Genomic DNA, 16,269 nt, shown 5'->3' with positions numbered 1-16,269 from the left:
TGTCTCTAATTCCACCAAAATAAAGCTTATTTAAGAATAACTTATTTCACACATTTAAGTGCACTATAGCTTAATTTATTATCAGATATCATCAATTATATTCCATCAGTGTAGCTAGTAACATGGAACAAATCTTAGAGCACAAACTTTAGATACACTACATTTTTCTTTTTTTGCTTGTCTGGAACAGCAGTTATTTAATAGGATACCTTCTACAGTCAGAAACTGTCTCCCTTGGTTACTGGACATTTACAGTGCACATATTAAGTTAAATCATTAATACTAATGATACTAATTTGAAAAAATATTTTTTGAGCTTCATTTCTGAAATTTTTTTTCAATTATCTCATGAGAATTAAGAATTTTTTATGTCAATTCCAACACAGATGCTATCTAATTGTTATTGCATATACATGAAAGAATTCTTATAAAGTGTATTCAGCTACAATAATTTTATAACAGCACGTCTGCTTTCACAGACCACACTCACATAGAAAAGGACTTCATAAATAAAAATTTACATTACACATTTTACAAAAAATACTTTAAAAAGTTTATTTGTAATGGAAAAAAAAAAGGGGGGGCAGAGTCTAAAACCAACCTCTTTTTAATTTTGAAAATTATGTAATTAAAAATTGTTTTATAATTCATCAGCATAATTTTTTTTCGCAAAATAGATTTAATATTTCCCTAAATTTTAAAAATAGACTCCAAATAATTAGGATTGCTGCCTGAACCAGTCAAAACATTATAGTCCTAACATATCTTCACTAATCACAACAGGCCACATTAAAATCAGAAAACCAAATATATGCAATTTATTCTGCATACAAAAAACAGAAAATTATTGCTACTTTTAACTTCCTCACCTTGTTTAATCGAAAAAAGTTTTAAATCGCCTCCAGTAATGGGGAAAATAATAATAATAATAATTCTAGAATAATAAAAGATATTTTTTTTCTTTCTAAGACTGTATATGGTTGGTTCAGACATAATGAATTTAATGCACATTAAAAATTATTTAAAAGCATTAAATTATATATTTATAACAATGTTTCAAATGAAACAAACTTTGCAAGACACACATCATCAAAATTAATGATTTAGGTTTAAAATTAATATATTTTCATTCTTTTCTTATCGTCTTTCATTTCTTTCTTACCTTATATATATATATATTAAATACACAGGAGTGAGAATGAAAACTTACTCCTTTTTTTATAAGAAAAAAAGATGCTTTAAAAAAGAGAAACAAAATAATATAAAAAGCAGTGTTATGAAAATGGAATAATTTATTACATAAAACATGATGCATGGATATTAAATATACTCAATTTAATACAACTGCTCAGTTATCATTGGACAGATTCTTTTAAATTTTCTTCTCCAAAGAGACTGAAAATCATCTGACAACAACAAAAGCAAAATATAAAATCAAGTGCTTAAAAAAATTGAATAATTCTCTTTACATAAAGCATGCAAAAAATTAATAGAAAAAGTTATAATATCTATATAAGCACAGTGTTTTTAATTTTTCCAAAAATTCCGAATAATTAATTAAAAATATGAGATTTTAAATTCTAATTTTAAGATATAAAGTACATAAACATTAATTTATAATTTGAAGTACATACATACTTTCAAAACATTAGTCAAATTTCATTTAATGAGAATCTCTGAAGAGACAAATAACAAATTCAAACAATTTAATTTATAAGATTTTGACCTTGAAACAACATACAAGTGTCCCATTCATAGTTAAGAATCTCAGTGGTCACTTGAAAAAGTTAAGATACATGCAGTGGTGTAGCTAGGTTGGGGCGAGGGGGGGACATCCATCCTCGGGCACAGCATCCAGGGGGCGGCAAATTGATGATATACATTTCAGAATGAAATGTTTTCTATTTTTGGAACACAGAAAGGGGCGCAAAATTTTTAGTTGTCCCCGGGCACTGAAAAACCTTAGCTACGCCTCTGGATACATGAGAAGAAAAGAAGATCAGATTATCTCAAATGCTCATACTCCTTTTCCTTAAAATTAGTGCTAATCTATAGCTGAATATAATTTTTTAATTTTAGCTCATAAAACTACACATTATACAATTTACATTATACAGCTAAACAGAAATAGATACAGCTTTGCAAAATAAATAAAACACAAATATTCAAGAGAGATATCTCAGGCTAGAGCCATTTAAGTCAGTTTGAGACTCTAGCCATATTAATTTTTCAAGAATCATCAATGCCAAATGATTTTCCCTTTATCAGGGAAAAAGAGTATTGGAAAACATACAATGCTGTGGTTGGCTTTGAAATACATGGGGTTCTTAGCCTACACATTATCAGGCCTTGTCAAGAATTTTATAACCTATTTTTAATATTTTGGGGTTATTAGTTTTCTGGATTGATTTGCTTTTAATATTACAATATTTTATGTGAAATTTATTTCACATTTTCTCACAACAGGAAAAAATAATATTATCTAGCTTTTGAAATAACATTAGATTTATAAATAATTGTTTAAAATGAATAAGTACCATTATATTTAAACAGCTCATGAAATACACTGAATAAAACAGATAAAATTTATAAACAGAACCAATATATGTAAAGCAATACAGTAAAAGAATTCAATATTTAAATAAAACCAAAAATATCTCAGGATAAAAAATGCAATTGTATTTTAAATACTAATATCTCCAGAAAAACTTTTACAGGAATGAAATTAGAAGTTTGCTTTGAATTGTTGAGCCATTAAAATTCTTTTATCCATTAATTTAACCAAGACCTACATTAAAATAAATTTATAATTTTAATGCAATAGTGAATCAGCATTTAAACAGAAAATTCAAGCTGACTGTTTTGTACTATATGTGAGATTCATTGAATCTCAATTATATACGTGAGATTCATTGAATCTCAATTATCATTCTGGACATCTTTTAGGTCTACCAATTAATCCATAACTCATTTTCCTTTCACTGATCTGAAAATATACACAAAAACTGATGCTAGCAACCGATAGATCCCAAATTATATAAGTTGGCAGTGAAGTTTTGAATTTTATATTTCCTGGATGGCTAAATGTACAGAGAAAGGATTTTGATGACTAAGGAACTTAAAAAATTTCACTACTATTTACAATTAATACAAACAGCTTGAAGATGCTAAGGGGGATGCTAAAAATCAACTTGATGCTGATTTTTGATATTAAAAAATAAATTGAGTAATTTAATATTAATGGCAATTTTGATTTTATTAGTTTTATATAAGCAAATAATTGTTATCTTCCTAAATGATCCTCATGTGACACTTTGATGGGGAAAAAGAATTAACAAGAAGGATGAAAATATTTTAAGATGTATCTAAAATTTCTTAATAATAACTGCCCATGCAAATGTTCCTTTTAAAGAAAATTAAGTACCATTTTTTAATTTCAAACATGTTTCCTTTTTTACACATTCATTATACAAAGAAGTGTTTTGCCATATGTCTTATGTTAAATACATTTTTTCCATGTTGTATGAGTCTATTAAACCATACATAAATTATGACATAAATCTGTTTGCAAATGATAAAATGTTACACAACATATATAAATTTTAAAACTATATAAAACACCTCACAGTAAAATGTACACATCTAGGAGCTTGCAGAACATCAGAATCAATTTGGAATACCATGCATATGATTAGTGTTACTGTGTAACTATAAAATAGATTTAAAAGTGGATAATTTTTAACTTTTCACTCATACATATAAAAAAAGAAAACCTTGCTTTTTCAGATTTAACATTTTTTCGGAGAATTTTTAAATTTTACATGAATGGGTGAAGTTCATAAAAATTTGGATGACTCATCAAACTTCACTAAAATAACCAATGATAAACATGAATTTCATTTGACTGAATGTTTTCGAATGCAGCATAAAATAAACACAAAAATAATACGATCACCTATTAAATACATATATATGTCGCATAACTGGTTTATAAGCAAACTGGCACATACTGATTTGAATTTTACAAGACTCTTAACTAAGTATCTTAAAAATCAATAAGAGTTGTCATATACAGCATGTTATATTGATTTATTTATAAATGTGACAAGCATTCTGGATTTTGAATTTCATCAGAAATATAAGATTACTTGAGATCATTTTTCTTAATTATTCTTCTACAAGAATTGAAATGTCTATTTCTAAGTAATTTAGAAATAAAGATTTCCAGCAAAAGCATTTAATGCTGCAAGTAGTGAACATTTAAATATGTACTCGTGAGTTCAACATCTACTTATTATCCTACCGAGCAAAGCTTTTTGATAGTTTCATTTTCTTGAACAAATCAGAAACTAACTGTAACCAGCAAGTGCTGAAAATAAATGCTAAAACAAAGTATCACACTAAACAAGATATGTAAGGTGACACACACACTATGAATGAATATTAGATACAGCCATTTGCAAGGATAAACTGACCAATATTCAAAAAGTTTTTCATGCAAATAAAAACAATTCTGAAATACTGGAAAAAAAAAAAAAAAAAATCAGCATCAACATTATAATTCAAGGACATTGCTTGCTGCCCCCCCCCCAAAAAAAGCATTTAGCACCTACACTCAAAGCCTGATTTTGGTTCAGTTGCTGTATATTCCTATACAATAGAACATATGAAGTTCAACAGCAGATAATGAAAACTCACTACTGCTGAATTCCATTTACAGATGACAAGATTCCATACCTTAACTCAGCAAGTCCACTTGATACAGATATGTATAACAACTTTGAGAATATTAATTAAAGATGGTCAGTTACAAATTAATATTACATATTCAAGAGTCGTTTCAAAATTTATCAAAGCAAAAAACTATTTAAGATATAGTATCAAAATGAATAAACTTGTGTCTAGATAATGTGGATTTGCGAGCGAAACTTGCAGAACATATTTCGCATACAAACGACTTTATTTTAGTATGAGTCAGAACATGTCGTTTGAGGTTAGCCATATCAGAGAAACTTTTGTTACAGTATGTACATTTGTGAGGTCGTTCACCAGTATGTGTCATTACATGTCTCTTGAGATGACCCAACTTGGCAGATGAATAGGAGCATTCACTACATTGATGCCGCAAAGGGTTGTGATCATTTCTGTGACCCCATTTAATGTGTTTTGAGAGAGCCAAGAGAGAGGAAAATGTCTTACGGCAAGCGATACATTCTAAATTATTCATTAAATCTAAAAAAGAAATTACATTAACATAAGATAAAGCATTTAATAAACTAATTGTTTTAAATAAATAGTTTCTTTATTAAAATACAGTTTGATAATAATATCTCACGTGACATGTCAATGTAAAAAATCAAATTACTTCTCAACACAAATTATGATTTAACAGTTTTAAAAAGATTATTATTTTGAAGAACAAAGAAACAGTAATAAGAAACATAGGAAAAAATGTAACCTATTTTTATCCACAATAAATAAATAAATATAAAACAAAGCCAATTTAAGAGTAACCTACAGATTTATGCATATTATAAATCAATTTATAATTAAATATCATCAGTTATATTTCATTAAGGTTATATTCATACATGAGATAAATCTTAAAACAATTTTAAATTAAAAAAATGACTAAATTTTTTTGCTTATTTGGACAGCAATTATTTAACTAAGATACTTACTGTACTGTGAAAATGTCTCCCAGGTTATCAGATGTTTGCAGTGTACATATAAAGTTAAATAACTAACATTAACAGCACAGATTAAAAACTATTTTTCAAGCTTCATTTCTAATTTTTTTAAAATTATATCATAAGGATTTAGAAGCTGTTACGTTAGTTTCAAGAGATAAATTGTTCTTAGACATTTAGGAAAAAAAATCAAAAATTAAATTCTATCATAATATTTATAATTATACCACTAGTGCTTTCACAGGCCAGTCACATGGGAAAAAAAATAATTTATCCCCCCAAAAAAGTACATATATTTGACAATTAAAAGCGGTGGCCTAAAACTGAAATGAAAACTTTTATTATTCAAAACTATGCAATTAAGAATTGTACATAATTTATTAGAATAAACACTTGCTTTCACATAACAGATTTTATATTTCCCTAAACTTAAAAACTAAAAATCAGATAATTAGGACCGCTGTTTCAACATTATTGTCCTTACGTATCCTTACAGATCAAGAGACATTGTATAAAATTATAAAACTAAACATATTGTTTCACATATAAAAAAACAAAAACTATTATTACCTGTAATCTACAAAAATATGACTGAACATGAAATCTGACATCATAATTAAGAATTCTAGAATAAACAAACTAGATTTTTGCACCCATCTAGGAACTTGCCGGATATCAGATTCAGTTTGGAGTTCCACATACATCACTAACTTTACCGTGCAATTATAAAATCTTATAAATAGAAGCAGATAATTTACTTTTCTTCATATACACAAACATATTTAAAAGAAAAACTGCTTTTCCAAAGAATTTTGAATGACTCATCAAATTTCACTTAAATGACCAATGTTAAATATAAATTTCACTTGACTGAACATCTTAACGCCTTTGAATGCAGTACAAAGAAAAACAAGAATAACAATAAAAATGAACTATAAGTCATACAGTTGATTCATAAGCAAATTGGCAAAAATCGAATAGTATTTTATAAAACTCCAACCTAACACTTTAAAAATAAATACAGTTAGAAGTTACTATCACATACAACATGTTAAATTGGTTTGTTTAGAGCATGATAAACAACCTGGATTTTGCATTTGATCAGAAATGTTAGACTATACAAGATCATTTTTCTTAACTATTCTTCTATCAGAACTGAAAGGCCAATTAAAAAAAAAAAAAAAAAAACTTTTATAAGATGTGCTCATCGGTTCTACCTCTACTTATTACTCTACTAAACATAACATTTTGATTTTTCATTTTCTTTAAAAATTTATAAATACTCTAAACATGATAAACTTGTTTACTTCTTTTAGACAATCAAGCCCCTTTTTTAATTTAGATATACACAAAACATATATAAATCTGCTTACACATACTTAATAAAATACTGCAATGCTTGAACTTTTGCAAAAATCTATAATAGGCTATCATTTTACCTTTGAGTGATTGATATTCTCAACATAATAATTCTTCCCTTACTTAAAAACTGTCAACTATTTAAAGTTAGGAAATATAAATTAACATAAAAATACAATGATTATTTTAACTGTAATGGTATAGTGATACTTAATTACACAAAAGGTTTATTTAGACTTCTGACGAAATTAAGAAATAAAATCACTTTTTTTTAACATAAACACTATTTTAATAATTGTTTTTAATTTACTTTTTATATGATAAAAGAGACAAGAACTTATAATTGTACAACAAACCACATTGAAAATCCAAAATATGGCTAGCAACATAATTTCTATGCAAAAAAGCACAATTTAAAATCTTTAATGAATGAAAAATGTACGCGATTTACATAAAAATTTAATGAAATATTATTTAATACAGCCTTTTGAAGCAAATTATTTTAAAGAAATCTTTTTTCTCAATAAATAGTTCTTCCATAAATATTCTCTAGCACAATTTTGGGGTTTAAAAACACAAATTTTTCTATATTAGTTAATGACAAAAATAATTAGACAAAAGACCTAAAAAATGTACTAATTTGTCCCATTCTTCGAAGAAGAATATCCTAAAGTTGTAACACATTAATTGACTAGTATATGATAAACCTAAGAGCAGTTTCTTCATTAAAGCTAACAGAAAAGATTAAACCATTTTATAAGAAATTAGATAAATCCTCTTATCACATCATAAATCAAGTTTCAAGAAAGAATATAATCATAAATCATCTAAATATTCCCATACCAAATGGAAAACTTTAAAAAAATTTTATGTTAACACTTGAAAAATCTGAATAGAATACAGATTATTTAAATTTATATCTTATCTAAAAGTACAGCTATTAAAAATGCAAAATACTTTTATCTGAGTTTAGAATCAAATACATACAAAAATACTTTTTGCACTAGACTTCATTTATGAGTTTACATTACAGAATCAAAATTAACAAATTTACTAATTACTTTAATTATTTAGTTCATATAAAACCTTGGGAAGGATGAAAGATGAGCTATTTATATTATTTCAAGTAAAACAAGTTCATGTTAGGATACAGAAAATTTTTCCTAAAGATGTTTAAAAAAAGAATATTGTCTTTTTAATTGTCAAAAATTGCTAATAGATCTTGCAGTGAAGTTGATATTTGCCACAAACAAGTAAATAGATCTATGATTTTACTCCTCGCTGTCATTTGAGTTTGGCTCATAATTTTTAACTGTGTTATCCTATTCTCCATTCACATATCCAGAAGTGATAGCAATTCCATTTCAAAAGCCCTGAAAACTACCCTGGAGTAAAAATCTGACATAATTCCAAATACTTTAGAATATTATTACAATACACATGAATGCACACGAATTTTCAAACAATGTCATCACTGAGGCAAAATGTATAGCCTTTTTTAATTTATTAAGTGTTAATTTATGTTTCTCTACACCGTTTTGCAAAATTATCTATTTCAGTTTCTTAACATTTAAAAAAATATTCACTACATTTAGCTTGCTCTTTTTTAAGGTGGGAGAGGAGGATTAAATTCCAGGAATTAAGGCATTTCCCTTTTTCTTTACAAACAACTGAAAATTGACTGCAATCAGCAAACCATTTTGACACAGAAAATGACTTTTGACTGATAATGCTTCATGTGTTAGATTAAAACTGTGTATGTATATAAAAAGGATCAGGAGATGTAGATTAAAACTGTGTATGTATATAAAAAGGATCAGGAGATGAACTGCTAGTAGAAAGAGAACAATTTTGGTAAGCTGTCTAGCTAATCAATAAGTTATTCCTAAAATCCCTACCTACAAGGTCCTTAAGAGGGATTTTCTGATCCAATAAAATTTGGATGTATTTTTTGTCTAATGAGACTAAAGATTTCACAGCATCTAAGCTGTCAATTTTTAAAGATGTTCTACATTTTACCATAATATGACTCGCACAAGTAAATGCACTCTCAAAATTAGGTCTATGGAAGTAAATTTAAAAAAATGTAACTAGTTTTGTTGATAGTAGATATTGTTGTTTTCCATCTTTTTTTAGCCTGAAAATTTTAGCCCAAAAGTTTACAATATCAGCTTTCTTTGTTTGTTTGCTTTTGTATAAGGAAAGTATTTGACAGTTTCTGACGTTTTGGCCTAACAAAAGCATTTCCATCCTCTGAATTATATTTGGTAAACTATCTGCTAATTTCATCAAATCAATGAATGCAGTTTTCCACATCATATAACAGGATTCGAGAGATTAAATTCAATGAAGACAGAGTTCTTTAGATGAAGATTTTTTATTCATATAATCAACACATCCTATTCACTCCTCTTTTGAAATAGATTTAGGCTCCTTTTTAAAGCACAATAATAATAATAATCTTTCTAGAATTCCTAATAACTTTTGCAACTTCTACACCAATAAAATATAATCCCAGAAATTAATACTCAAGATTACTCTCTGTGATGATTGTGACCATGCCATGACATGATACATATTATTTGGATTACTGCACATAACAAAGATTATGTGTACATACAGTTTCTCAAATCTGGAAATTTCAGAGTTGAGAAAGTAAAAAATCCAGAATTCTAGATATATTTGCAGGCAGTTAATGAAACAGTTGCATGTGAATGCAGTTACTGTGATACATGGCACTTCTTATTTTTAATGTAGTTTTTAATCATTTAAAGAATCTATTTCTTTTTACCAGTATTTTATGTAAATATTCAGAACCACTGATTAGTGTTAATTTAATGCACATACAGGAGTGTCGCTAAGGGGGAGCAAAGGGGAACATCTGTCCTTGGGTGCAGCATCCAGGGGGCGCCAAACTAATATTAAGATATTTTAGAATGAAATGTTTTCCATTCTTGGCAAATAGGAGGGAGGCACGAAATTTTCAATTGTACTCAGGCGCTGGAAGCCCTAGCTACGGCTCTGTGTACATATTTCTGCTAGACAGAAAGCTGCTTATATATGATTTTGGTTATTTAAAATATGACTCTGATGAAAAATGTACTAAAATTTAATTAGATATTCCAAATTTTGTGTTCTTCAGTTAATTTCATTCTTTAATTTTCTTACACTTTTATACTAAGAAAATCTTAAGTAATGGAGAAAAGCTTTTATTTATCAAAGTACTTTGATGAACTTTGAACAAAATGAAAATAAAATTAATAATTGGTGTAAATACTACTGGGGGATAAATACACTACTGTACTATAAATGGATGTAAAACAAAATTAAATACTGATAAAAGTTGAATCTTCATAAAAAATCCTAGTATCTACAGTAGATTAAGACAATTCAGATCCGATAAAATTTAATAAGAAAAGTGATGCTGAAAATTACTAGTGGTGATTGAATGAAATTTGCTCACTGTAAGTTTTATTAATTTAATAAATTTTATTTATTGTTTGGGAACATTTTCCTTAGAAAAAGCCAGTTATTATTGCAAATGTAACTTGATCAGCATTTTTTCTTCTTTTTAGTTAGCTATGTTTATTAAGACAGTTTCTGTGTGGTTTTGTAGTTAATGAATTTTGCTTATTAAAATAGTCTTGAATTACTTAAAAACATTAAATAAAACTCAATCACTATATACAGTCAAAAGTCTTTAATCCGGACTCGTCGGGCGATTCCGGATTATCGGTTTTTCCGGATTATAGATCATCAGTTTAAATCTGGTAAGATGGCATGCAGAAATTATAAAATTAAAAATATGAAATCGTAATTTATAAAATAATGAGCAATTATGATCTAAAGGGTATCAAAATTTACCAAAAAAGAAGCCTAATATTTATTTGTTTACTTTATTAAACATTTCTTTTAACGCGCGGATGCGTAAAGCATACCTTACGCATAGCCGAAATTAGAAAATTGCAACCAGAAAACTATTTGATTTGTATTCGTGATATTTATAATGACGAGGAATTTGATTTAAATCATATCAAAGACGGAGTACATCGAAATTAAATACTACATTTAGTAAGGAATTATAAGCCGAATAAAATAAAAACATCTGCCCTGAAGATAACGATAGTGTTGACAAATCAACTTCCAGTTCATTGCGCGCCGCGACGTCCCCCCCCCGCGCAGAGCAGCGTGAAATTGATAAACAGATTTCGGAACGGTTAGATAAACAAAGAATATGCCTTTATCCATTTTTTGTAGCAATTCGTTTTTTGTTTGATGGACATCGAAACATACTTTCGTTTTCTAGATCCTTTGGGAGCTCCAGCAACGGAAATTCTATTTGACATAATCGAAAGTTCAAGCTTACTTTAGAAAATTGCTCTTACAGTCTGCAAAAAATAATAAGCCGGATCCAATTCGAAGATTAAGGAACAACGCAATCATCAACATTAACTGAAATAGATAATTAGATAATTTTAGCTTATAAATTTTATAATTTAGCGTCTGTTATAAAACGTTAAACGCACACGCGAAAACGTATTCTGCATTTGCGCAGACGCATATGCGCAGTCGTAAATGTCTTGGGCGCACGAGTAAAACGCCTATGCTCATGCGTCAATGCGGCGCATGCGCAGAAAGATTTTAGCTTTGAGGTCCGGATTATAGATCATTCCGGATTATGGGTGTCCGAATTAACGACTTTTGACTGTATATATATATATATATATATACTTATTTTAATTCTGCCTAAGGCCGTAAAATTTCTAGCTAAGCCACTGATTGAATAGGACTGGCACTTTTCCACATTATTGGCAGTACGACATTTTCAGTGTTTTTTTTTCCCCCCTTTCCAAAAATGAATAAAAACAAAATTAATTTATTTGTAGAGTAATTTATTTTAATGCTATATTCTTGATGCAGAGCTGTGTTTTTTTAAACTTTGCAATTGATATTATACTTGTTCTTAAAACAAACTGAAAAATACACCAGACAATTATATTTTAATATGATGCAGATAGTATCTGATTGAATTAAAGAAATTAAATACATGTTACAGCACACTATTAATACATAATAAATGTATCTATCATGATAAACTAAACACAGAAATTAAAAATATGTATTGTAATATATATTAATGTTGCAAAAAATTAAGATAATTGAGTGTGAACAAAGAGCATACAATATTTAATATTATTAAAAAGTGTGTTAACATAATGGAATACTAATAAAAGAATGGTTAGAAATAAAAACTCACTGTAGTTAATAATTTTTAATTTATTATCTACTTTGGCAATATAAAACTGCTCTCGGTACATATTAGAACACACTGAAGTTTCAACATTTTTTATATATATTATTATACACCTTACTATTTCATAAGATAATCATTATTCAACAAAAAATTATTATGATTCTCATTTTTAATGTAACAAATTAAAAAATGCCAAGAAACAAGAGTATAAAGCAATAAAAGAATTCTTAAGTTGAAAATTATATTACTGCATTAAAATATGTACAAATGCAACACTTAAATAAATGAGTCTTTTACACATTCAGAACATAAGAATAAATATATCTGTAAAAATTTTTAAAAAAAGTTATAAAATGCATTTATTTATTATTAAAATTCTTCTTATATATTGAAGTTGCAACATATAACAAAGCATTTTAATGAAAACTAGGAGTACACTGTGGGAGACAGTTCTATATGTCCCGTTTTACTGGGCCGATTGACGAAATTCAACTTGCGTTTTTCATGTCTCAAAAGCGCGGCTTAGGATATGCATTAGATTTATATATAGCATTGTTCTAATATAGTATTTTGACAAAAAAGGTCTTTTTCTGAAAGAATACACCAATATTTTTCCCATATTTCGATTTTCCGATTCAAATTATGCAACACTCCCAAGTTTTGTAAAAATCGCACAAGTAGGTTTTAAAAAATTAGCTCTCAAAATTTTAGCTTTTCAATGTTAATTGAAATATATTTCCTAATGTCTCTCTCTTTTTTTTTTATTAAACTTGCTTGATTCCTTCTTCTAGAATTCGAAATTTAGTTTCATTCCAAATAAAATTCACCCATTTTTTATGATTTAATTAAAAATAATTTTTGTAAATTTTTCGAAAAAAAAATTTTGAATTTTAACCTATCAAAGTTTTACCATCATCTTAAAGTAAATGTAATTCTAAGCATACCTGCAAAAAATTAAGAGTTTTTTATTCACAATTTCCTAGGATATACATGAATTTACATATTGGCACACTTTGAAATTTAGAATATTTGTTATAAGCCATAATAACGCCAAATGTCGTTTACGCACTTTATTAAAATTATTTGAAATAATAAACGATGATTTTTTCCCCCGTTCGTTTACAATGAAAAAAGAAGGAAAGAAAAATAGGTTGCTATAAATTAAGAAGTTCGCCAAATGCACCAGATTATGGATTATGGATTTTCCAGATTATGGATTTTCTTTTACTATTCTTGACGCAAACTGAAAAAAAAATGCGCCAACATAAATGCTAAAATACCGTTAAAAGGTCTCCATAAATTTCGCACCAAATTTTACGAAATTTTATATTTAAGCATAATATGAGTCGTAGAATCAAAATCTGGAAAAAAAAGTGGCATGTCATTTCACAAAATGTCCGATTTTGTGTCAAACCCTTATATTAAAACAGTGCTATATATGAATGTAATATATATCCTATGTCGCGTTTTCGAGACATGAAAAACGCAATTTCGTTAATCGGCCCAGTAGAAACGAGAGATATAGAACTGTTTTTTTTTTTTTTTTCTCTCTCTCTCTCTCTCTCTCTCTTTTTCTTGAGTGTACATTCAATCACACATGTAAATACTACTCTGTTCCAAGGACAGCCACAGCAGTCAACTTCTGATCATTAAAATGACTATCTCAGCCTTTAGTTTTTCTTAGTACCTTTAAAAGCTATAAAATATAACAAATTATCATATAAGAAGAGCCTTTTGAATGTGTTCAACAGTTTGAACTTTAATCAGTAACTACAGTACCTGAGGGAAGGCTTCATGTATGTGCATAAAATTAAGAAATGCTGTTGCTTATTTAACAATGGCAAAATAAATGTTTGACTTACTTTTCTTATCACTTTACTACTACATATTCATTACCAAAAGACAAATTTCACTCTTTTTAAAATGCAAATAAAATTTCTTGTTTCCTTGTGCACCAAATTACTCCAGCAGACTACACTTGAATTTTTGCAAAATTCTTTATATGGACATGTATTATTTTTCCAAACTTCCTCCTCTTCATTCTTCTAAACATCTTTTGGAACTACTAGGTATCATTTACTGTACGTTCTAACTTATTGCTTTTTCATAGATTTGAAAAATGTTTTGGAAACAGACATAAACTAATGTATACTAGACTTGAATGACTTTATATCAGATATATGCGTAAGATTAAAAATATGTAAAGGAAAATTCTAATTTTAATTCAAAACAGTCCCTTAAGTCTTTATCTGAATTTCACTGTTTTCCCCCTTCTGTCCTAAAATTAGTAACTGCTTATAATAAATCTCTCTAAACTGTGATATTTCTAAATTACTCCATATACAGTCAAAAGTCGTTACTCCGAACTCGTCGGGACTTCGGCGATTTCGGATTATTGATTTTTTCCGGATTATAGATCATCAGTTTAAATCTGGTAAGATGGCATGCGAAATTACAAAATTAAAAATATGAAACCGTAATTTATGAAATAAAGAACAATTATGATCTAAAGGGTAACAAAATTTACAAAAAGAAAAAGCTTAATATTTATTTGTTTACTTTATTAAACATTTCTTTCAATGTAAGTTGTTTAAGTTGCTTCGTTTCATGTGATAATACTTACTCTTTAATTCTATTAAACAGACATAATTTCTTGTTTAGTTACAAAGTTCCGCTGTTCAAGTCCTATAATTGCTGTGTCCAGAATACCGACTAATTTGTCAATCGAAATTTTTTTCGTTTTCAATAACTTCTGTGTCACTTTCTTCACTATCGGAAGCGAATTATAATGACGAGGAACTTGATTTAAATCATATCAAAGACGGAGTACATCGAGATGAAATACTACATTTAGTAAGGAATTATAAGCCAAATAAAATAAAAACATCTGCCCTGAAGATAAGGATAGTGCTGACAGATCAACTTCCAATTCATTGCGCGCCGCGGCGTTTCTCCCCCCCCTGCTGCAGAGCAGCATGAAACTGATAGACAGATTTCGGATTTCAAAACATACTTTCGCTTTGTAGATCCTTTACATATTAGTAAATATATATTGGAAATTCTATTTGACATAATAGAAGGTTCAAGCTTACTTTTATAAAATTGCTCTAACAGTCTGCAAAAAATAATAAGCTGGATTCAATTCGAAGATTAAGGAACAACGCAATCTGCAACATTAACTGAATTAGATAATTTTAGCTTAGCTTATACCGTTTGTTATACATTAAACGCGCATGCGCCAACGTATTATGCGCTTACGCACACGCATATTCGCAGCTGTAAAGGTCTTACGCGCACGCGTAAACGCCTATGCGCATGAGTCAACGCGACGCATGCGCAGAAAGTTTGTAGCTTTGAGGTCCGGATTATAGATCATTCCAGATTATGGGTGTCCGAATTAACGATTTTTAACTGTAATATGATTCTTACATAACAGTACTGATAAATGCACTTGTCATAAATGCGCCATTGAATAAGATTTCAGTTGTGAGTCAAAATCTTTTTATTAATATCCAGTAGGAACACTGGGAACCATAATTTTCACACCTGCAGTTCCAAGCCTTCATTTTTCCTGCTCTTGCTTCCTGTCCAGCTAATACACTCACCTCTCTATTTTACCAGTGATTTGTCAAGATACAGAATAGACAAAAATGTGATTAAGCATGGGTATGCAGATTTTGCTCATTTTCATGAGTAATTCTCAGTATGAATGTAATTCTCAAGAACTGTTTTACCCAGAAATGAAATATGTTAAATCAGTATGATGGCTAAGGCTTCAGCTGCCTATTAATGTATCTTTACATGCCATCAACATCTACAGCATTTGCCATCACTGAATTTATCTGAATCTTCTCCATCTAAGTCACTATCATATACACACATACCTGACATAAATCCACACATAAATGATGCAGAAAATAAAAGTTGATTAGTAATAAATACAAATTTAAATATTTTAAACATTTT

At 28.3% G+C, this 16,269-nt stretch overlaps 1 protein-coding gene across 1 annotated transcript in view; it reads right to left on the bottom strand.

The window, feature by feature from the left end:
• Window positions 1-1,281: 1,281 nt before the first annotated feature.
• Window positions 1,282-16,269, bottom strand: part of LOC118197993 (uncharacterized) — a 25,652-nt gene continuing 10,664 nt past the window's right edge. The window contains exon 3 of the mRNA XM_085823116.1: window positions 1,282-5,287. Within this exon, the coding sequence (XP_085679242.1) occupies window positions 4,868-5,287 (420 nt within the window). The 3' untranslated portion in view covers window positions 1,282-4,867. The remainder of the gene's footprint in view (window positions 5,288-16,269) is intronic.

This window comes from Stegodyphus dumicola, chromosome 9, assembly GCF_044657685.1.
Source record: "Stegodyphus dumicola isolate Sdum_Otavi_A_Nest chromosome 9, ASM4465768v1".
In the NCBI taxonomy this organism is placed as follows: domain Eukaryota; kingdom Metazoa; phylum Arthropoda; class Arachnida; order Araneae; family Eresidae; genus Stegodyphus; species Stegodyphus dumicola.
Note: the sequence above shows the minus strand (reverse complement) of the source record. Positions and strands in the feature narration are given on the sequence as shown.